This window comes from Halichoerus grypus, chromosome 15 (genome assembly GCF_964656455.1).
Source record: "Halichoerus grypus chromosome 15, mHalGry1.hap1.1, whole genome shotgun sequence".
NCBI lineage: Eukaryota > Metazoa > Chordata > Mammalia > Carnivora > Phocidae > Halichoerus > Halichoerus grypus.
The window spans coordinates 57,109,676-57,126,093 of NC_135726.1; the positions used below are offsets into that span (position 1 = coordinate 57,109,676).

Consider the following 16,418-nt stretch of genomic DNA (forward strand, 5'->3'; position numbering starts at 1 on the left):
TGTCTCTTTTTACTTTTTAAAATGTAGCTACTAGAAATGTTTAAATTACATTTGTGGCTCGCATTATATTTCTATTGGACGGTGCTGCTCTCGAAGAAAGCAGAAATTCATTTGTAGGCTTTGGCGCTAGATGGTCTAAGAACTAGAGATACTGAGAACTCTGGAGAGGTACTTCTGAGGGGGTGGGTTTCCCGGCCATCGTGAGAACATTAAGGACTGATTCACTCTTGAGGATTGCTGTAGGCCAGTCCAGTCCAGCAAGTGTGGACCTTGCAAAAATCCATTCTAGTAATATTTGGATAATTCTATTTACCATACTTCTATTGACACCAACTCTTTTAGGGTTCCCGGACCTATTCCAACATGGGAGGGGTTTCCCCCACCCCACAACAAATTCTTGGACACCAGCTAGTGTCCAAGAATTCAAATCAATTCTGACATTATCTACCCAGAGATAGCACCAGATCCCCCAAGTTAAAGGCTCAGTTCTACAGGGACTGCCCCCACCCCCACAACAGATGCCCGCCGCAACACCCCAGCCCATTGTCTGTGCTTCTGACCAATGGCTATGGATTGGAGGTTCCAACAACCTCCTCCTTAGGTTCTTTTAATTTTTTATAAGATTTTATTTATTTATTTGACACACAGAGAGAGCACAAGTAGGCAGAGCAGCAGGCAGAGGGAGAAGCAGACTCCCCGCTGAGCAAGGAGCCTGATGCGGGGCTGGATCCCAGGACCCCGGGATCATGACCTGAGCCAAAAGCAGATGCTTAACCAACTGAGCCACCCAGACACCCCTCTTAGGTTCTTTTAAATTGCTAGAGCAGCTCCCAGAACTCAGGGAACACTTAGGTTCAAAGGATATGATAAAGGATATTTATCAGTAGCTAGATGGAAGAGATGTATGGGGCCAGGTGTGGGGAAAGGGCGTGGGGCTTCCGTGCTGCTCTCTGGATCACCACTCTCCCAGGTCCCCCCACACTCCCCAACCCAGAAGCTCTCTTTGAATCCACCCAGTCCTCTCGGGGCTCTTGGAGGCTTCATTACATAGGCATGATTGACTGATTCATTGGCCACTGGCTGATTCCACCTGCAGCCTCTCCCCTCCCCAGAGGTCAGGGGGAGTGAAAGTTCCAACCCTCTAGTCATGTGGTTGGTCCTCCTGGCCACCAGCCCCCGCCCTTGGGTGGGGTCCCAAAATCTCCTTTTAATTAACAAAAATAATTTATCATTCTTATCACAGGAAATCCCAAGGGTTTCAGGAGTTGTGATCCAGAACTGTGGATGATAGGAGAAATATATATTTGGTCATCAGAGGGACTAAATATAGATTTCTTACAAATCACACTGCAATACTCAAACATTCCTTAAAAAAAAGGGGGGGGGGTTCAGAGTGCTTCCTTTTTTCCACTTTCTCCTGTTCTATTCTGAAAGCTCCAGTCTGTTCCATTGTGTTATTCATCTAGCTTTGTGCCAACACAACACTCACTCAAGTATTTGGCTTCATAAGTAAGTCTTTTTTTTTAAGTTTATTTAAGTAATTTCTACGCCCACTGTGGGGCTCAAACTCATGACCCTGAGATCAAGAGTTGCACACTCTTCCAACTGAGCCAGCTGGGAGCCGCTGCATTCTCATGGTTGTGCAGCCTTCACCACTACACATTTCCAGAACTTTTTAACATCCCACACTAAAACTCTGTATCCCTTAAACACTCTCATTCCTCCCTGCCTCTAGCCCCTGGTCATTACTATTCCGCTTTCTGTATCCATACCTCTGACTACTAGAGATGTCTCATATAAGTGGAATCACACAGTGTTTGTCCTTTTGTGTCCGGCTTATTTCATGTAGCATAATGTCCTCCAGGCTCATCTGTGTTGTAGCAGGTGTCTGAATTTCCTTCCTTTAAAACACTTGAGTTTTGAGGTGCCCGGGTGCCTTAGTCGGTAAAGCGCCTCAATCTTGGTTTCGGTTTAGGTCATGATCTCAGGGTCCTGGGATGGAGCTCCAAGTCGGGCTCCATGCTGGACATGGAGTCTGTTTAAGATTCTCTCTCTCTCCTCTCCCTCTGCTCCTCCCCCGCTCTCTCTCTCTTAAAAAAAAAAAAAAAACTATTAAAAAAAACACACTGAGTTCTGGAGAAATTTATTATCCAGCAATATGTGACTAGTACAGAGATGTACAGAAGTTGGTGAATCTGAGAGGAAATACAGGAAGCAAACATGACAGGACTTGGGGGTGTCCTGGATGTAGGGGCTGAGATGATCAGTGATGACTTAGCATTCTGGCTTCTGCAACTGGATGAGGGCTGGCGATCTCACTGGTGCTGTGTGCTGCGTGCTGCACTGGGAACGACAAGGTTTTGGAGGAAAGGTCTTCTGTTCATTGTAGATGTGTTGAGTTTGGACTTTTGTGTCATCCAAGGGGAGGCACGGGGGCACCTGGAAACACACATCTGGAGCGCACAGATCTGGGTTGCAGTCTATTCCTATGAGTTGTAGTCTATTCCTATCAGTAGTTTCCCCAGTTTCTTTCCTCTGTAATAGAAGGTTTATCTGGACATACGTCTCCCCAGCTGAAGACTAGATTCCCCCAGTCTCCCTTACAGCTCCGCGTGGTCATGCAGCTAAGTTCTGGACAATGGGATGTGTGCAATTTCAGGATTACACCCTCGAAAAGAAGGAAGAATGCCAACCTCTGCCTGTTCCCCTCTTCCTGCTGGAGGAAATGCCAACATAGTGATGTGATCTGGATCACATGCTGGATCCCAGACAGAAGCCCTGTTGAAGCAACAGGGAGAATGGTTCCTTGAGACGGTGGAGGTGTCATATCAACCCTGGATTGCTAACTCTTGGACTGCTAGGAGAGAGAGAAATATATCATTATCTTGCCTAGGTCTATATTGTCTAATACGGCAGCCATTGGCCACATGGGCCTATTGAACACTGGAAACGTGGCTAGTGTCATACGTTGAAATTTTTGATGTATTGGATTAAATATGTTGTTAAGATTAACCCTTTCCTTCTATTTCATTTTAATGTGGCTACTAGAAAATTTAAAATTGCACACATGGCTCACATTATTGTTTTTATTGGTCAGCCCTTGTTTCAGCCACTGATATCTTGCCTTTGCTCAACTAGCATCTTCACTAGTACATGGGTTGTTTACCCATTGGTGCCACCCGAAGTCTGGTGTGTATGGGATCCCCTAGCAAGAGAGAGTGGGTCATGAGAAGAGCAGGGGCTCAGGAAGAGTTTTGAGGAACTCTAGTATTCAAAGGAGCATGAGCTTACAAAGGAGTCAAAGAAGGAGCCCAAAGAGGCAAAAGGAAAACCAGGAGAATGATGTGCCACGTAATCCTAGAGGACACTGTTTCAGATTGGAAGGAGATGCCAACAAGATCAGTTATCCATATTAGTTTGCTGGGGCGGAGGGGCGGGGGAGAGGGTCCATAAGAAAGTACCATGGACTGGGTGATACAGAAATTTACAGAATTTACAGAAATAAACAGAAATTCATTTTCTCACAGTTGTGCAAGTTAGAAACCCCAGATCAATGTGCGGTTGTTTTTTTTCTGAAGTTCCTCTCCTTGGCTTGTAGACTGCCATCTTTTCTGCGTCTTCACATGGTCACAGCGTGGTTATACCCAGTGCCACTGAACTGTACACTTAAAGATGATCTAAAAGGTAAATTTTATGTTATGTGCACTTTTACCACAATTAAATATAACTATCATTTTTTGAAAAGTCAGTGAAAGATTCTTTGAGTGGGAGATACTGACTATCCAAAAAGAGGATGAATAGTAATAGCAATAGCAAGGGTATGTGGAGAAGGATGTATTTAAAAATCACAAAGCTAAGAAGGATTGGCATGAGGTAAAGAGAACAACTCTGTACTTGTTAGAGGAAGGTAGTCCTGGAAATAGTCAGGTCTGTGGTTTTAGGAGACTGGGGGACTTCCCAGATGATGTTTTCTATCATCTCTCAAATAAAGGAGGCAGGTCATAGGCTGAGAATGGGAGGGGGGAGGGCTGGAGGCAGAAAGTGTGTCCGAGATTGAAGAGGATAAAAATAGTGCACTTGTCACCATGGAAACGAGGATGAGTTGACCAGGTGATAGCAGTGGGACTGTGGGCAATGTTGAGAGCTCATGGAGGGTTCGGCCACCACATATTCACGGTGGAAACATTCGGCACTGTAAGGTGACTTTCTTCAGTAACGCTCAGTTGCTTAGGGATAAGCTCGGAAAAACAAAACGAAACCTGATCGATGGGCTAGTTCTTCTCCAAGACTGGGGCCTTACAAATACAGAAGGGCAGGGGCGCCTGGGTGGCTCAGTTGGTTAAGCGTCCAACTCTTGATTTCAGCTCAGGTCATGATCTCAGGGTCGTGAGACTGAGCCCCATGTGGGGCTCTGAACTCAGCGGGGAGTCTCCTTGAGATTCTCTCCTTCTCCCTCTGCCCCTCCCTGCCTTTCTAAAACAAATAAATAAATAAATCTTAACAAAACAAAACAAAGACAGAAGGGCAAAGGAGTGTTAGATGCGTAAAGAGTATTATTGAAATGATGGACCCTGGAATCATACCCAAAGGAAAGAGAGGGTGGGCAGATGCGGGTTCATATCAAGTTAAGAAAAGGTCATGGTGAAAAAAAAAAAAAAAAGAAAAGGTCATGGTGGGGGGGCTGCTGAGAAAGCAAGGCGGAAGGAGGAGTGGTTGAGGTCAAAGGGGCGTGGAAAACTGAGCAGATGATGGAGTGGAGAGCTGTATCTCCTCTAGGTGCCTCCCAAAGGCCTTCCCATCATGTGGAAAATAGAAACACGATGATATTTTTACAGCTCATTGAGGTAAACAGATAAGCCTGCCATAGACAGAGGCAATCAGGCCACTCTGAGGGCTGAGGAAATCAATGTCCCCCAGCCCACCTATGACCTGCTCATGGCACATCGATTGGGAAGCTCTTTAGAGAATGTCAGAAAACCATGTGGAAAATGAGGGCAAGTGACCGGGAGGTCAGTAGATGTGACAAAAAGGTGGTATGGCCAGAGAACAGGCTGGGGGGCGGGCGTAATTTGTTTCTCTCTCTCTTTTTTTAAAGATTTTATTAATTTAATTTATTTATTTGAGAGAGAGAGAGAGAGAGCATGGGGGGGCAGGAAGAAGGGCAGAGGGAGAGGGAGAAGCAGACTCCCCGCTGAGCAGGGAGCCCTATGTGGGGCTCCATCCTGGGACCCCGGGATCATGACCTGAGCTGAAGGCAGATGCTTAACCAACTGAGCCACTCAGGTGCTCCAGGGGTGTATTTGTTTCATTGAAGGCAAGAGAAGAACACTTAAAGAAGTTGCTTTGGGGTGCCTGACTGCCTCAGTGGGTACAGCTTGTGATTCTTGATCTCAAGGTTGTGAGTTCAAGCCCCACGTTGAGTGTAGAGCCCACTTAAAAAAAAAAAAAGGAGGAGGAGGAGGAGGAGAGGAAGGAGTGGAGGAGGAGGAGGAGGAGAAGAAGGAGGAGGAGGTGGAGGAGGAGAAGAAGAAGAAGGAGAAGAGGCTGAAGTTGCTTTGATAGGGGAATTTGATTTGCTGATTGTGGAATACTTCCAAAGGACTTAAAGCAAGGGTTTCTGAGGACTTGAGCAGGGAGGAGCTGGAGCAGGGTGGTGGTGACTGAGAGCCAGCATCTGGGAGTCTCCCTCCTGTATGGTGCCGGAGTCACGGGTTTCCATCATCTCAAGAAACCCAACCTCTCTGGGGAAAACTGAGATCTGGACACACAGGACCCTAATGCCCCTCATTCTTCCCCACTCCCACGAGGTTCATAGCTGGGTATACGGGACACCAGCAGGGTAACTCCAATTGCAGCTACTCTTCCAGGTGCGATCTCCCTGCTGGACGAAATCAACCCAGCCCGTGGCATCTAGAATGGCCAATCCATTTATCTCTATCACAATAGACAGAGGAACTAGATGCAGTTTGCTTTCATTAGGGATGGTGTAGTAGCTAAATAGTAGCCCCAGAGATATGTCCACATCCAAATCTCTGGAACCTATAAATGCTGTCTTATTTAGGAAAAGGGTCTTTGCTGATGTGATGATGAACTTAGGGATCTTGCGGAGAGATCATCCCGGGTTATCCAGGTGGGCCCTAAATCCAATGGTAAATGTCCTAAAATCCTAATAAGGGGTGGATGGGAATATTTGAGACAGACTGAAGAGGAGAAGAGAAGGTGCATAACAACGGGGGGTAGACACCTGAGTGATGAGGCCACAAGACAAGGAACCCACAGTTACAAGAAGCTGGAAGAAGCAAGGAACCCATTCTTCCTTAGAGCCTTCAGAGTAAGTGAGGCCCTGCTAATAATTCGATTTCAGATTTCTGGCCTCCAGGATTGCGAGAGAATAAATTTCTGTGTTCTGAATCACTGGGATTGTGATGATTGTTACTGCAGCCCTAGGACACGAACACAGGTAAACAGCAATATTGTCTTACCTTCCCCTGGGGTTACACTAATTCTCTGACTATTTTTTAAGATACTTGAACCACATATATGATATAACGCTGATAACCCCTGAAAAGATAAGACCTGAAAAGCAGGAAGGAGCAGATAGATATACTGTATGTCTTATTAAGACACACACATGCCAGAGCATGGGAGATAAACACCATGAAAATCGGGGAGCCTGTCGCCTCAAGGAAGTTACCTGAGAATCAGGTAGTCTGAGGACAGTGGGAATATCCCATTCAGATGAAGTTACTACATCTCGAGCCCTTTACCACTAACAAATGAGATAAAATCTCCACGAGAGGAGGTATTCCTTAGCCTGCTTTGTGCTCACTCATAAATATTTGTTGATGACTGAATGCAAGTTTCAGATGGACCTGGAGTATGTATGGAAAGATCCATGTGATATTGATAGAACAGAACTCCCTAAAGCCCTTGTAATTCCTGAGTGGTTGGGGTGAGAGGAGAATCTTTTATTCAATATAAGCCCCTTTCAATCCTACCTGAGTTTATGCTAATGAGATGAGTCACGGGGAGCCCCTAGGGGGCTCAGGATGGGGGCTGACTGCCAGAGAAACCAATCCTGTGATTGGAAGGTTGGAATTTTCAGCCCTACCCCCTGACCTCCCTGGAGGAGATTGAGCTTGATCATGGATAGCCCATGATTTAATCAACCATCCCATGTAACGGAACTTCCATAAAATTCCTAAACAACAGGTTGGTAAATGCATCAGGGTGCTGGGAGGTGGTACTTCTACATGGACGCTCCGCATCTCTCCTTCCATACTTTGCCCTATGTGCCTCTTCTATTTGGCTGTTCTGGAGTTGCATCCTTTGTAATAAATCAGTAATACTAAGTAAAGTGCTTTCTTGAGCAGTGCTGAGCCCCTAGCGTGGTAGGTTTCCTAGGGACACCAGCCAAACACCTGGTCACCTGAGAATTATGTTGGGCTCCCACCATCATGAATTGAGCAATGACTTTTTCCTGCCTGGAATAATTAAATCTGGGTTGTTATTTGCTTTCCTTTCCTTACCCACTCCCGCCAACAGCAGCATCTGTGTACCCACTGAATGGCCCTATTCACCATCATGTTGACCCACACAATATTGCTTCTGATCAAGGAATTCCATTTATTAAGAAGTGGGTGGGTAGGCCCATGTACCCCATCACCCCAAAGCAGTGAGCTTCATAAAACAGAGGTATAGCCTGTTTGAGAGTGCATTACAGTGCCAGGTTGGAGACAACATCCTTGGTGTTGGGGGCTGTCCTACAGGATGGGCAAACACTCCGAACCAGGGGCACATGCATGGTGCCAGATTACACATACCCAGGAACCCTAAGGTATCACTTCTCAAGATCACACCCGGTGACTCATTCTTTCAATATTTGCTTCCTCTTTCTGCTACCCTGAACTCTGCTGTTTGGGGGTTTTCGTGCCTAAAGAAAAACACTTCCACCAGAGAGCACAACACAGTAAATTGTGTGGGTGGAGGCTACCCCTGGACTATTTGGGGTATCCGAGTGCCGCTATGGGGGTCAAAGAGGGTGACTGACTGGGGCAGGAAGCGGGAGAGAGATGCCTCTGCACTGGGGGCCAAGAAGGTGTCTGAGTGGAACCCGGGGACCACGCTGGAGAACCTCCAACTCGCACCGTGTCCTGACTCCTTAGGCAGGGCCGGGATGCCTGGCTCATGGAGACCCCTTCCCCTATGCAGAGCACAGAAATGACAGAGAGGGTCTGTGCCTATCCCCTTTGCGGGGGCACAAAAGTGGGCAGGCACGCTCCTCATCCCTCCCCCCCAGGCCCCCCCCCATACTGCCGAGCTCACCGATTCTAGGCCCCCCAGCCCCTCCCACCTCCGTAGGGCACGCAGCCTGCTAGACAGGCTCCCGGACCCCTTCCCACCACCCTACCCCGCCGCGACTCGCGCGCCTTCCACCCTAGGGCTGGGTCTCAAAGCCTCCTTAGCTGTCCTCCTGGAAGGCACCCAGCAGCGCCCCGTTAGCTCAGCGTCGTGGAGCATCCGCAGCCGCCACCAGGCCCCGCCCAGAGGCAGCCGCGAGCAAGGCCGCGCCAGGGACGACTGCAGAGCGCGGTGAGTGAGCAGGGCCAGCAGGGAGGGACCCAGGCGTCCCGGTCCCCGCCCCTACCCCGGGCAGGCATCCCGACCTTCAGCTTCAGCTTGCTTCTGGACTCCGTCCCTCAGTTTCAGGGCCCCAGAGTCGCCCTAAGAAAGGACCCCGCAGCCCCTCCCTGTTGTGGGCCTCGGGCAGACCAGCGACTCGGGCCCCTCCCTTTTTGCAGAAACCAGGAATCTGAAGCCCCCTGCCTCCCAGCCCGGTCCTCATCGAGCTCCTGAGCCCCTCCCTCAATCCGGGAACCAGGAATGCAGGCCAAAAATATCTCTCCGTTCCAGACCTAGGAGGCTCGGCTTGCAACCACATCTGAGCGGATGAAAACCCAGGAGTCTGAGCTTTGATTGCTTTTTGCGCCAAGAATCTGGGCCTCCAGCCTAGGCGTCATTTGGAACCTGGGAGTCCGTGCCTCCGACTCCCACCGCCCTAGATCCAGGCGTTTTGCTGTCAACAGCCCTTCCCCTGCCCCCATCGACTGTGACATCTGGGACCCAGGAGTCCCGCCCACCAATCCCTAACACCGCGAGTCCCAGTATAAATGAAGATTTGGGGACCCAGGAGTCGGGGACCTCAGCCCAGAAACCCCTTAAAGCCTAGAGATCAGCAGCCTCAACTATTTCGCCTTTCAGAGACCCAGGAGACAGAGACCCTAGCCCACAGACCCCATTAAACTGAGAGGCCTAGTCTCCCAACCGGCTGCCACCGAGATGTCCAAGATTTCATCCGTCCTGCAAGAGCGGGGCTGGAGCAGACGGGGAGGGGAGGGGGCCGGAAGGGAGAGGGAGGATTGAGTGAGGTGAGACTGGGGTGGGGGACCTGGGCTGGGGGCTCCGTCCTAAACAGACGCTAAACAGAGGGGTTGCCATGGCAACGGCCTTCCCGGGCCGCGCCTGGAGACTGCGCGAGGGCCGAGTCGGGGAGGGCAGCCCCCAGGAGCCTCCACACCGCCAGCTGTTGTGTCTTCCTGTTTTGTCACCACGGCAACAGTGACCTCAGCCCTCCACCCCCACCACTGGCTTGGCTGGGGAGGCTCGGTCCATTGTATCCGGGGAGGGGCGTGGTCTTTTCTTGGCCCCGCCTCGGGGGTGGGGCCGGGATACCCCGGCTCGGGGAGTCCCTATCTCAGCCCGAAACCCGCGCTCCCGCCGGGTCCCCGGCCCCGCCCCCGGCCCCGCCCCCGCCCCAGCCCGCTAACCCCACCCAGTAAGCAAACCCTTACAGTCTGCAGCTGCCGCCTCTGCTCGGCAGCAGCCGCCACTGCGGGAGAGGTGAGGCTGCGGGGACCCCCCGGCGCGGAAGCCGCCGTCAGGATTCCTGGGTGCACAGGGTGGAAAGGGCTGGGGTCGGAAATGTCTGACTCTCTAGAAAGACTAGGGCATGGAGCAGGAGTCGGGTTCTGGAGAGGACAGGGCTTGAGACCTGCACTCATACAGGTCATCCATCTGAAAGAGGAGGGGAACGGGGGTCCTGAATCCTGCGCGTCTGAGGGAGGAGGGGCTGGGAGTCTGGACTCCCGGGTCTGAGGGAGGAGGGGCTGGGGCTCTGAGTCCTGGGTCTGAGGGAGGAGGGGCTGGGGGCCTGGACTCCTGGGTCTGAGGGAGGAGGGACCTGGGTGTCTGGGCTCCTGGGTCTGAGAGGGATGGGGACCCCTATGTGCTCTGGTTGAAAGGGGCTGATACCTAGTAGAAGAAGGTCTTCAGGAGGGGAGGAGCTTGGAGTTGGGAGTTTGGGTTTGGGAAAGAGAGTGGCCTTCCCCGCTCCCCACCCCTCCATTCTGGGGACAGAATTCGAACTTTGGGCCCCAGAGGCCAAAAAGCGAGGACTGGGAGGCTGGTGTCCTGGGCGGAGAGAAGCCAAGGCTGAGGCCAGCGTCCTTGGGTTGCTGAGAGTGGAGGCTGGGGTTTAGGGACGCGATTCTCAGTCTGAGTGATGGGGTGTGGTGTTTGGCGTGGAGGTGGCGAGAGGGGATGGGCGTGGCCGGGGGAGCCCTTAAGCAGCGCGGAGAAGCCGAAGCGGTGTGTCCTCTCTCAGGCTGTCTTTGGCTGTGCATTCCTGAGTTCTGATCTCAGGTGGCGGCCGGAAGCCGGGCGGAAGGAGATAGACCCCTCCCCTCCGGGTGGTCCCTGAGCTACCCACCTTCTTCCTTGAGGCACTTCTGGAGTTGTGGCTCGCGCTCTTCCTCCTTCCCTGCTTGGGACCCAGCAGTACCCGCTTTCTAGAACGCCAGAGTGTAGGCCGGTCCTGAGTTCCTCCTAACGGGTTTTCAAAGGGCGTGTCGGGGGAGGAGGTGGCCGAGTCCCGCGTAGCACCTCCCAGGTGGCCCGGCAGGCCCAGCCTTCGCCCAGGGACCTGACTTCCGAGGGGTGGTGGGAGGTGTGGCTACTAATCTCTGGACTGGATTCCAACATCGCAGTTTCCGGCTTCGAGGGGGTGGGGGGGTTCCGCTGTGCAAACCCAGGGGTCCGGCTTCCCAGCCACTCGTCTCCCAGAGACCCTCTTGGGGTCCAGGCTCCCAGCCCCTGCTCTAGGGACCCAGAAGGACCCTGAAATCCAGGCTTCAGGCCTCTCGTCCTAGGTGGACCCTCCTCCCCCGAAATCCACGAGTGGGGCGGGCCCTCCCGGAGGCCCGCGCGGGGCAGAGGTCCCAGCACCGCCCCTCCCCCCCCCCCGTCCCCGCCACATTCCAGATGGCTGGGATGACTTGAAGCCCTTATAAGGCCCGGAGACGCTGCGCCCTGCCTGGCCGTCCGCCCCCGCAGCCACCGCCCAGGGCCCTCCCGCCCGCCGGCCCCACGGCTTTCTTGGGCTTGGGCAGGGTTAAGATCACTCACACCCACGCCGGCCCGCGGGCCGTGCACTTTTACCGGGTTCCCTCCATTCCTGCCCCCGCCGTTTGGGGACTGGGGAGGAAGAAGGGGCGGGGCTTCCCTGGGGTCACCTCCGGGACCTCTCCAGCTCGCGGCCAAATCCCCGCCCCCGCTGGGAGGGCGCCCGGGCCGCAGAGCCTGGCCGCGAGTTCTGGGCGAGCCCCCGCGTTGGGCGGGCTGGTAGCCTGGGTCCCGGCAGGGCGGAGCCGGGGCTGAGTTGAACGCTGACTCTCTCTCCCTCCCTCCTGTGTTCTGACTAGCCTTTTCCAGGTGTCGGACTTAATCCACCTCCAGAGCCGGATCTTTCTCGGTCGGGGTTCTCGGCAAAGACCGCAGGTGAGTGAGCCTGAACTCCGTGTCAGAGGGAAGAGGGGCTGGGGGCCCGGACTCCTGGGTCTGAGGGAGGAGGGAGCTTCCCACCTAGACTTTCGTGTCAGAGGGAGGAACATCTGGGGACCTGGACCTGTGTACCTGGGAAAGAAGTGTGTCGAGGAACTGGGCTCCTGGGTCCTCAGGGCCTCTTGCAGGGACAGCTGGGCAAGGTTAGAGCCTGTTCTGCTGTCCTCTAGGCCCTCCTGTGCCTGATCCTGGAAGGGGGAAGTTTTATTTCCGTGCCGCTAAGAAAGGCCTTCTGAGCCTTTTAGGGGTGGCAGCTGAGAGATTAGATGTCCTAGGGCCTGAGGGAGGATTTGGACACCTGGTCCCCAAGAGGCTGGGCCCTCTATCCCTGAGGGTCTTTAGGACAAGGAGGTAGAAGGTGTAGGTTCTGGAGGGACAGAAGAAAGAAGCTGATTTCCCGGACTACAGGTGTCTGGTGAACTCAAGGCTGAGGGCCCAGAGTCCTGAGGTCTGAAGCTATGTAATCTGACGTGAGGGGCCTGGAGATTTAAGTGGAAGGGGCTGGGGCACTGGACAGTCAAGAATCTGGAGCGCTGAGTTTTTTGGAAGCTGGGGATCTTGGAGGTTGGGCTCCATGTGGGGGAGGGGCATAGGCAGGAGGAAGCTCAGTGTCCTTGGGGGCAGTAGTCCAGAACCACATCCCCGGTGGGATTCAGACGGAGGGCACAGACCCTTGGTCTCTGAGGTGGGGGGTGGGCATGAGAGGGCGTGTTCCCGAGAGTTCAGACCCAGTTCCAGAGACAGGCTGGGAGGTTGGAAGCTCTGATCACATGTGGGTCCCTGAGAACGTTCCCACTTGGAGGTTGGACCCTTGAATGTCTGGAGGCTGGAAATGCAGGTGGGTGTAGGAGCAGGGGTGCGGAGCCCCGGGTGGCCAGAGGGAGCAGGCAGAGCTCACGACGCGGGGCCTCTCGTTCTGACCATGGTCCGGGAGGTTTTAGAGCAGAGTCCTGAGTGGCTGGGTAGCTGAGTCCCTAGGGGAACGAGGGCAGCTCTCAGTGCCCCGGGTGGGAAGAAAGATAGATGGTTTTGTAGTTGTTGGGTTGCAGAGAGAGGAAAGGAGAGAGACGGCCTAGACTCTTGGGTTCTGACACGAGAGGTAGAAAACCCGAGTCCAGAGGGAGGAGGGGGTTAGGACCTCGGTAACCAACTCATCCCCATAGGCCTGCAACTGTCCCACGTTGAAAACTGAAAAGCCTGCACCCTGGGTTTCCACCCCCAGCTAGAGTCCAGGTTACTTTGTTCCCCGGGGAGGAAGGGCTGAGGGCCTGGACTCCCATGCGGAACCGTCGGCGGACACTTCCTTTCCCTTCTTCCCAGCCATGCCGGTGACGGTGACCCGCACGACCGTCACGACCACCATGTCGTCATCCTCAGGCCTGGGCTCCCCAGCCATCGTGGGGTCCCCTCGGGCGCTGACCCAGCCCCTGGGCCTCCTCCGCCTGCTGCAGCTGCTCTGTACCTGTGTGGCCTTCTCCCTGGTGGCCAGTGTGGGTGCTTGGACCGGGACCATGGGTAACTGGTCCATGTTCACTTGGTGCTTCTGCTTCTCTGTGACCCTCATCATCCTCATTGTTGAGGTATGCGGGCTCCAGTCCCGCTTCCCCCTGTCCTGGAGAAACTTCCCCATCACCTATGCGTGCTACGCCGCCCTCTTCTGCCTGTCGGCCTCCATCATCTACCCCACCACCTACGTCCAGTTCCTGTCTCACGGCCGCTCCCGGGACCACGCCATCGCCGCCACCGCCTTCTCTTGCATCGCTTGCGTGGCTTATGCCACCGAAGTGGCCTGGACCCGGGCCCGCCCCGGGGAGATCACCGGCTACATGGCCACCGTGCCCGGGCTGCTCAAGGTGCTGGAGACCTTTGTGGCCTGCATCATCTTCGCCTTCATCAGCAGCCCCTCCCTGTACCAGCACCAGCCGGCCCTGGAGTGGTGTGTGGCCGTGTACTCCATCTGCTTCATCCTGGCGGCCGTGGCCATCCTGCTGAACCTGGGCGACTGCACCAACATGCTGCCCATCTCCTTCCCCAGTTTCCTGTCGGGCCTGGCCCTGCTCTCTGTCCTTCTGTACGCCACTGCTATTGTTCTCTGGCCGCTCTACCAGTTCAGCGAGAAGCACGGTGGCCATCCCCGTCGGTCAGGGGATGCGAGCTGCGGCATCCGTCACACCTACTACGTGTGCCCCTGGGACTGCCGACTGGCCGTGGCCATCTTGACGGCCATCAACCTGCTGGCTTACTTGGCTGACCTGGTGTACTCGGCCCGCCTGGTTTTCGTTAGGGTCTGAGGCTCCGACGACGGTGACGACGGGAGCTCTCAATTCCCTCTTGTCCGCAGAGGTTTCTTTCCCACGTCCTAATTTCCTCTTCCTGGCTCCCTCTCTCCTACCTTTCTCATTTCCTTCCCGATTCATCCTGCTCATCTCTGTTCCTTTAGCTCCTGCCCCCTCTCTCCTGTTGCTCTCACCTTTCCTTCCTGTTTTGTTGGGTTGCCCACATCCTGTTTTGCCTGTTTGCTTCTTTCTGTTTTCACCTCTTCTTTCCTACCTGTTTGTTTCTCGGCTCTATTCTGGTCCTCTTGTTTGTTTTCTCATCTGCCTGTATCCTGGCCATCTCTGTCCCGGTTTCTTTCTTCCGATTTCCTTGGGAGCTCTGAGACTTCTTTCTTCTCTGCTACCACTCCACTGCCCCCCCCCACCTCCAAAGGTGCTGAGCTCCGCGTCCCACCCCCCTCTTTGCAGCTGTTCATACCCTGGGCCTCCCGAGGGGCCTCATTGCCAAAGCATGACTGCCCGCCCTGGCTGTGCCTTAGTTGGTGTATACATGTGGGTTTGTGGGGGTGGGGGTGGGTAGCTAGGGATGGGGCTCCCTTTCTCCCAGTGGAGGGCGGTGTACAGTACATGTCCCCTTTAATATCTGGAGGCCAGTGATCTCCAATGGGCATGAGGCTTAAATCACAGGCCCTGGGTCCCCGGGCCCTGCCCGGCCCCCAGCCTCACCTGAGATTGGCTCCAGAACTTTTGCCAGGCTTACTAACCAGAATTTTTGCCAGGCTTACTAAAATTCCACTGCCTGGAGGTCATCTTAAAGGAAGTAAAGGGTGAATGCTTTCCATCCCAAGTGCTGTCTGGGTTATCGAAAAAGTGGCTAGCAAAGAACTGCACGGTCTTAAGGACAACTGTCTGAAGTATTTATAGGGGCAGGGATGTGGCCCTCCCGCCTCTGTTAAAAACAGCATGGACTGCCTTTGCTGGGAGAAGAGGGTGGCCACTGCTAGCCTTAAAGGCAATGTGAGCCTGGGTTTGTTTGGTTGGTTGTTTTCTGTTTGTTTTTTTTTTTCCTTTTCCTGGTCACGAGGGCAAAATGTACTGGGTGGCCCTCTTCTAAAAGGGAAGTTTCTTTTCAGCATCTTTTTCTGGGGGGTGGTTGGGTTGGGTAGGTGGGGATTGCTGTTGCCATAGTCAGAGGAATTGAATTGCATTGCTTGAGTGTGGTACACACACACACACACACACACACACGTGTGTTTCTGCATGCTCGTTGCTTCCTGTAGCTGCTTCCTGCTTCTCCGGGACTCACACGCGTAACGTCATATATATAAATGTATAAATATATATTTTATTATTTTTTTTAATTCCCTGGAGCTTCTGATTCCCATCAGTCCCCGCTGTCAACCACAGAGGGAAGACTTGTCCATTTCCTCACTCCCACATCCATAATGGTTTTTTTTTGTTTTTTTTTTTTTACATCAATATAAAGATAAAAGAAAAACTGTGCTTGCTTTATTGCTGGGGAGGAGGGCTCCAGGAGAGAAGGCAAGGTCCAGATTCTTGGGTCTGGTGGAAGAGGGGTCCTGGGGCCAAGAAAACTTTGGCCTTTGGATCTCCCAAATTTACTCTCTCAAGCCAGGATAACTAGTTAGGATTGAAATGGATAAGATTTGTCCCTCCTTGGAATCCAATGAGCATTTCAGAAATATAGTGTCCCCATCTGAGTGCAACGTTTCTTCCCGAAATCAACTCCTTGGGTTCCCCATCTCAGTAATAGGCTCCCGAGCCTGCAAACCCAGGCTCTGGTTCTTCCCATCTGCTCTGTCAGTCGCTCACCAGACAGTGTCTGTCCAGGCTCCTGACCCAGCTCAGGTATCATTTTGTTTGTTCTGAGCTAGTACCCCAGCCTCCTCCTTGACTAGCCCACCTCTTGCCCACCCTGGCCCCAGGGGGATGCTTCTAACCTCTGACACTGCCCTCCCCTGCTCAAATCCATATCTGCCTACAGGTGATACCAGCCAGGGGCCTTCAGGATCGACGCTGCCTACATTCCCACCCTCAGCTCCATCTCACCCTCAGTTCCAAGCTCCCTGACACAACCTGTCCATAGAAGACCTTGATAAAGAGCAAAGGAATTACGCCTACAATGAATCTAATGTCCCAGAGAAGGTCCTGTTGCCTGAGGAGAATCACAAATACATAAACAAATCCACAAAAATCCCAGGATCATGCAACCTATTTTCTGCA

General features: G+C 53.2%; 1 protein-coding gene and 1 long non-coding RNA gene across 7 annotated transcripts; one reads left to right on the top strand and one right to left on the bottom strand.

Annotated features, from left to right (window-relative positions):
• Positions 1 to 2,127: 2,127 nt before the first annotated feature.
• Positions 2,128 to 11,621, bottom strand: LOC118518556 (uncharacterized). 5 transcript variants are annotated; one of them, XR_013444109.1, is made up of 3 exons: positions 11,464 to 11,621; positions 10,769 to 10,884; positions 2,128 to 3,677 (listed from the first exon to the last, which is right to left on the bottom strand). It is a non-coding gene; the product is annotated as an uncharacterized LOC118518556 (long non-coding RNA). The 5 variants fall into 5 exon arrangements; XR_013444110.1 differs by having other exon boundaries at positions 11,497 to 11,614; XR_004908684.2 differs by lacking the exon at positions 11,464 to 11,621 and having other exon boundaries at positions 2,128 to 2,854; positions 10,769 to 11,275.
• MYADM (myeloid associated differentiation marker) lies at positions 8,451 to 16,389 on the top strand. Of its 2 annotated transcripts, XM_036065434.2 has the most exons (4): positions 9,831 to 9,900; positions 11,760 to 11,835; positions 13,219 to 16,043; positions 16,180 to 16,389. In XM_036065434.2, the coding sequence occupies exon 3, from the start codon at positions 13,221 to 13,223 to the stop codon at positions 14,187 to 14,189; it is 969 nt and encodes a 322-aa protein (XP_035921327.2). In that variant the 5' UTR covers positions 9,831 to 9,900; positions 11,760 to 11,835; positions 13,219 to 13,220; the 3' UTR covers positions 14,190 to 16,043; positions 16,180 to 16,389. The 2 variants fall into 2 exon arrangements, with proteins under 2 accessions (XP_035921328.2, XP_035921327.2); XM_036065435.2 differs by lacking the exons at positions 9,831 to 9,900; positions 16,180 to 16,389 and adding an exon at positions 8,451 to 8,592 and having other exon boundaries at positions 13,219 to 15,645.
• Positions 16,390 to 16,418: the final 29 nt, after the last annotated feature.

What these genes read in the sequence shown, in the direction of transcription:
- MYADM (XM_036065435.2), top strand. Translation starts at nt 13,221, where the DNA reads ATGCCGGTGACGGTGACCCGCACGACCGTCACGACCACCATGTCGTCA.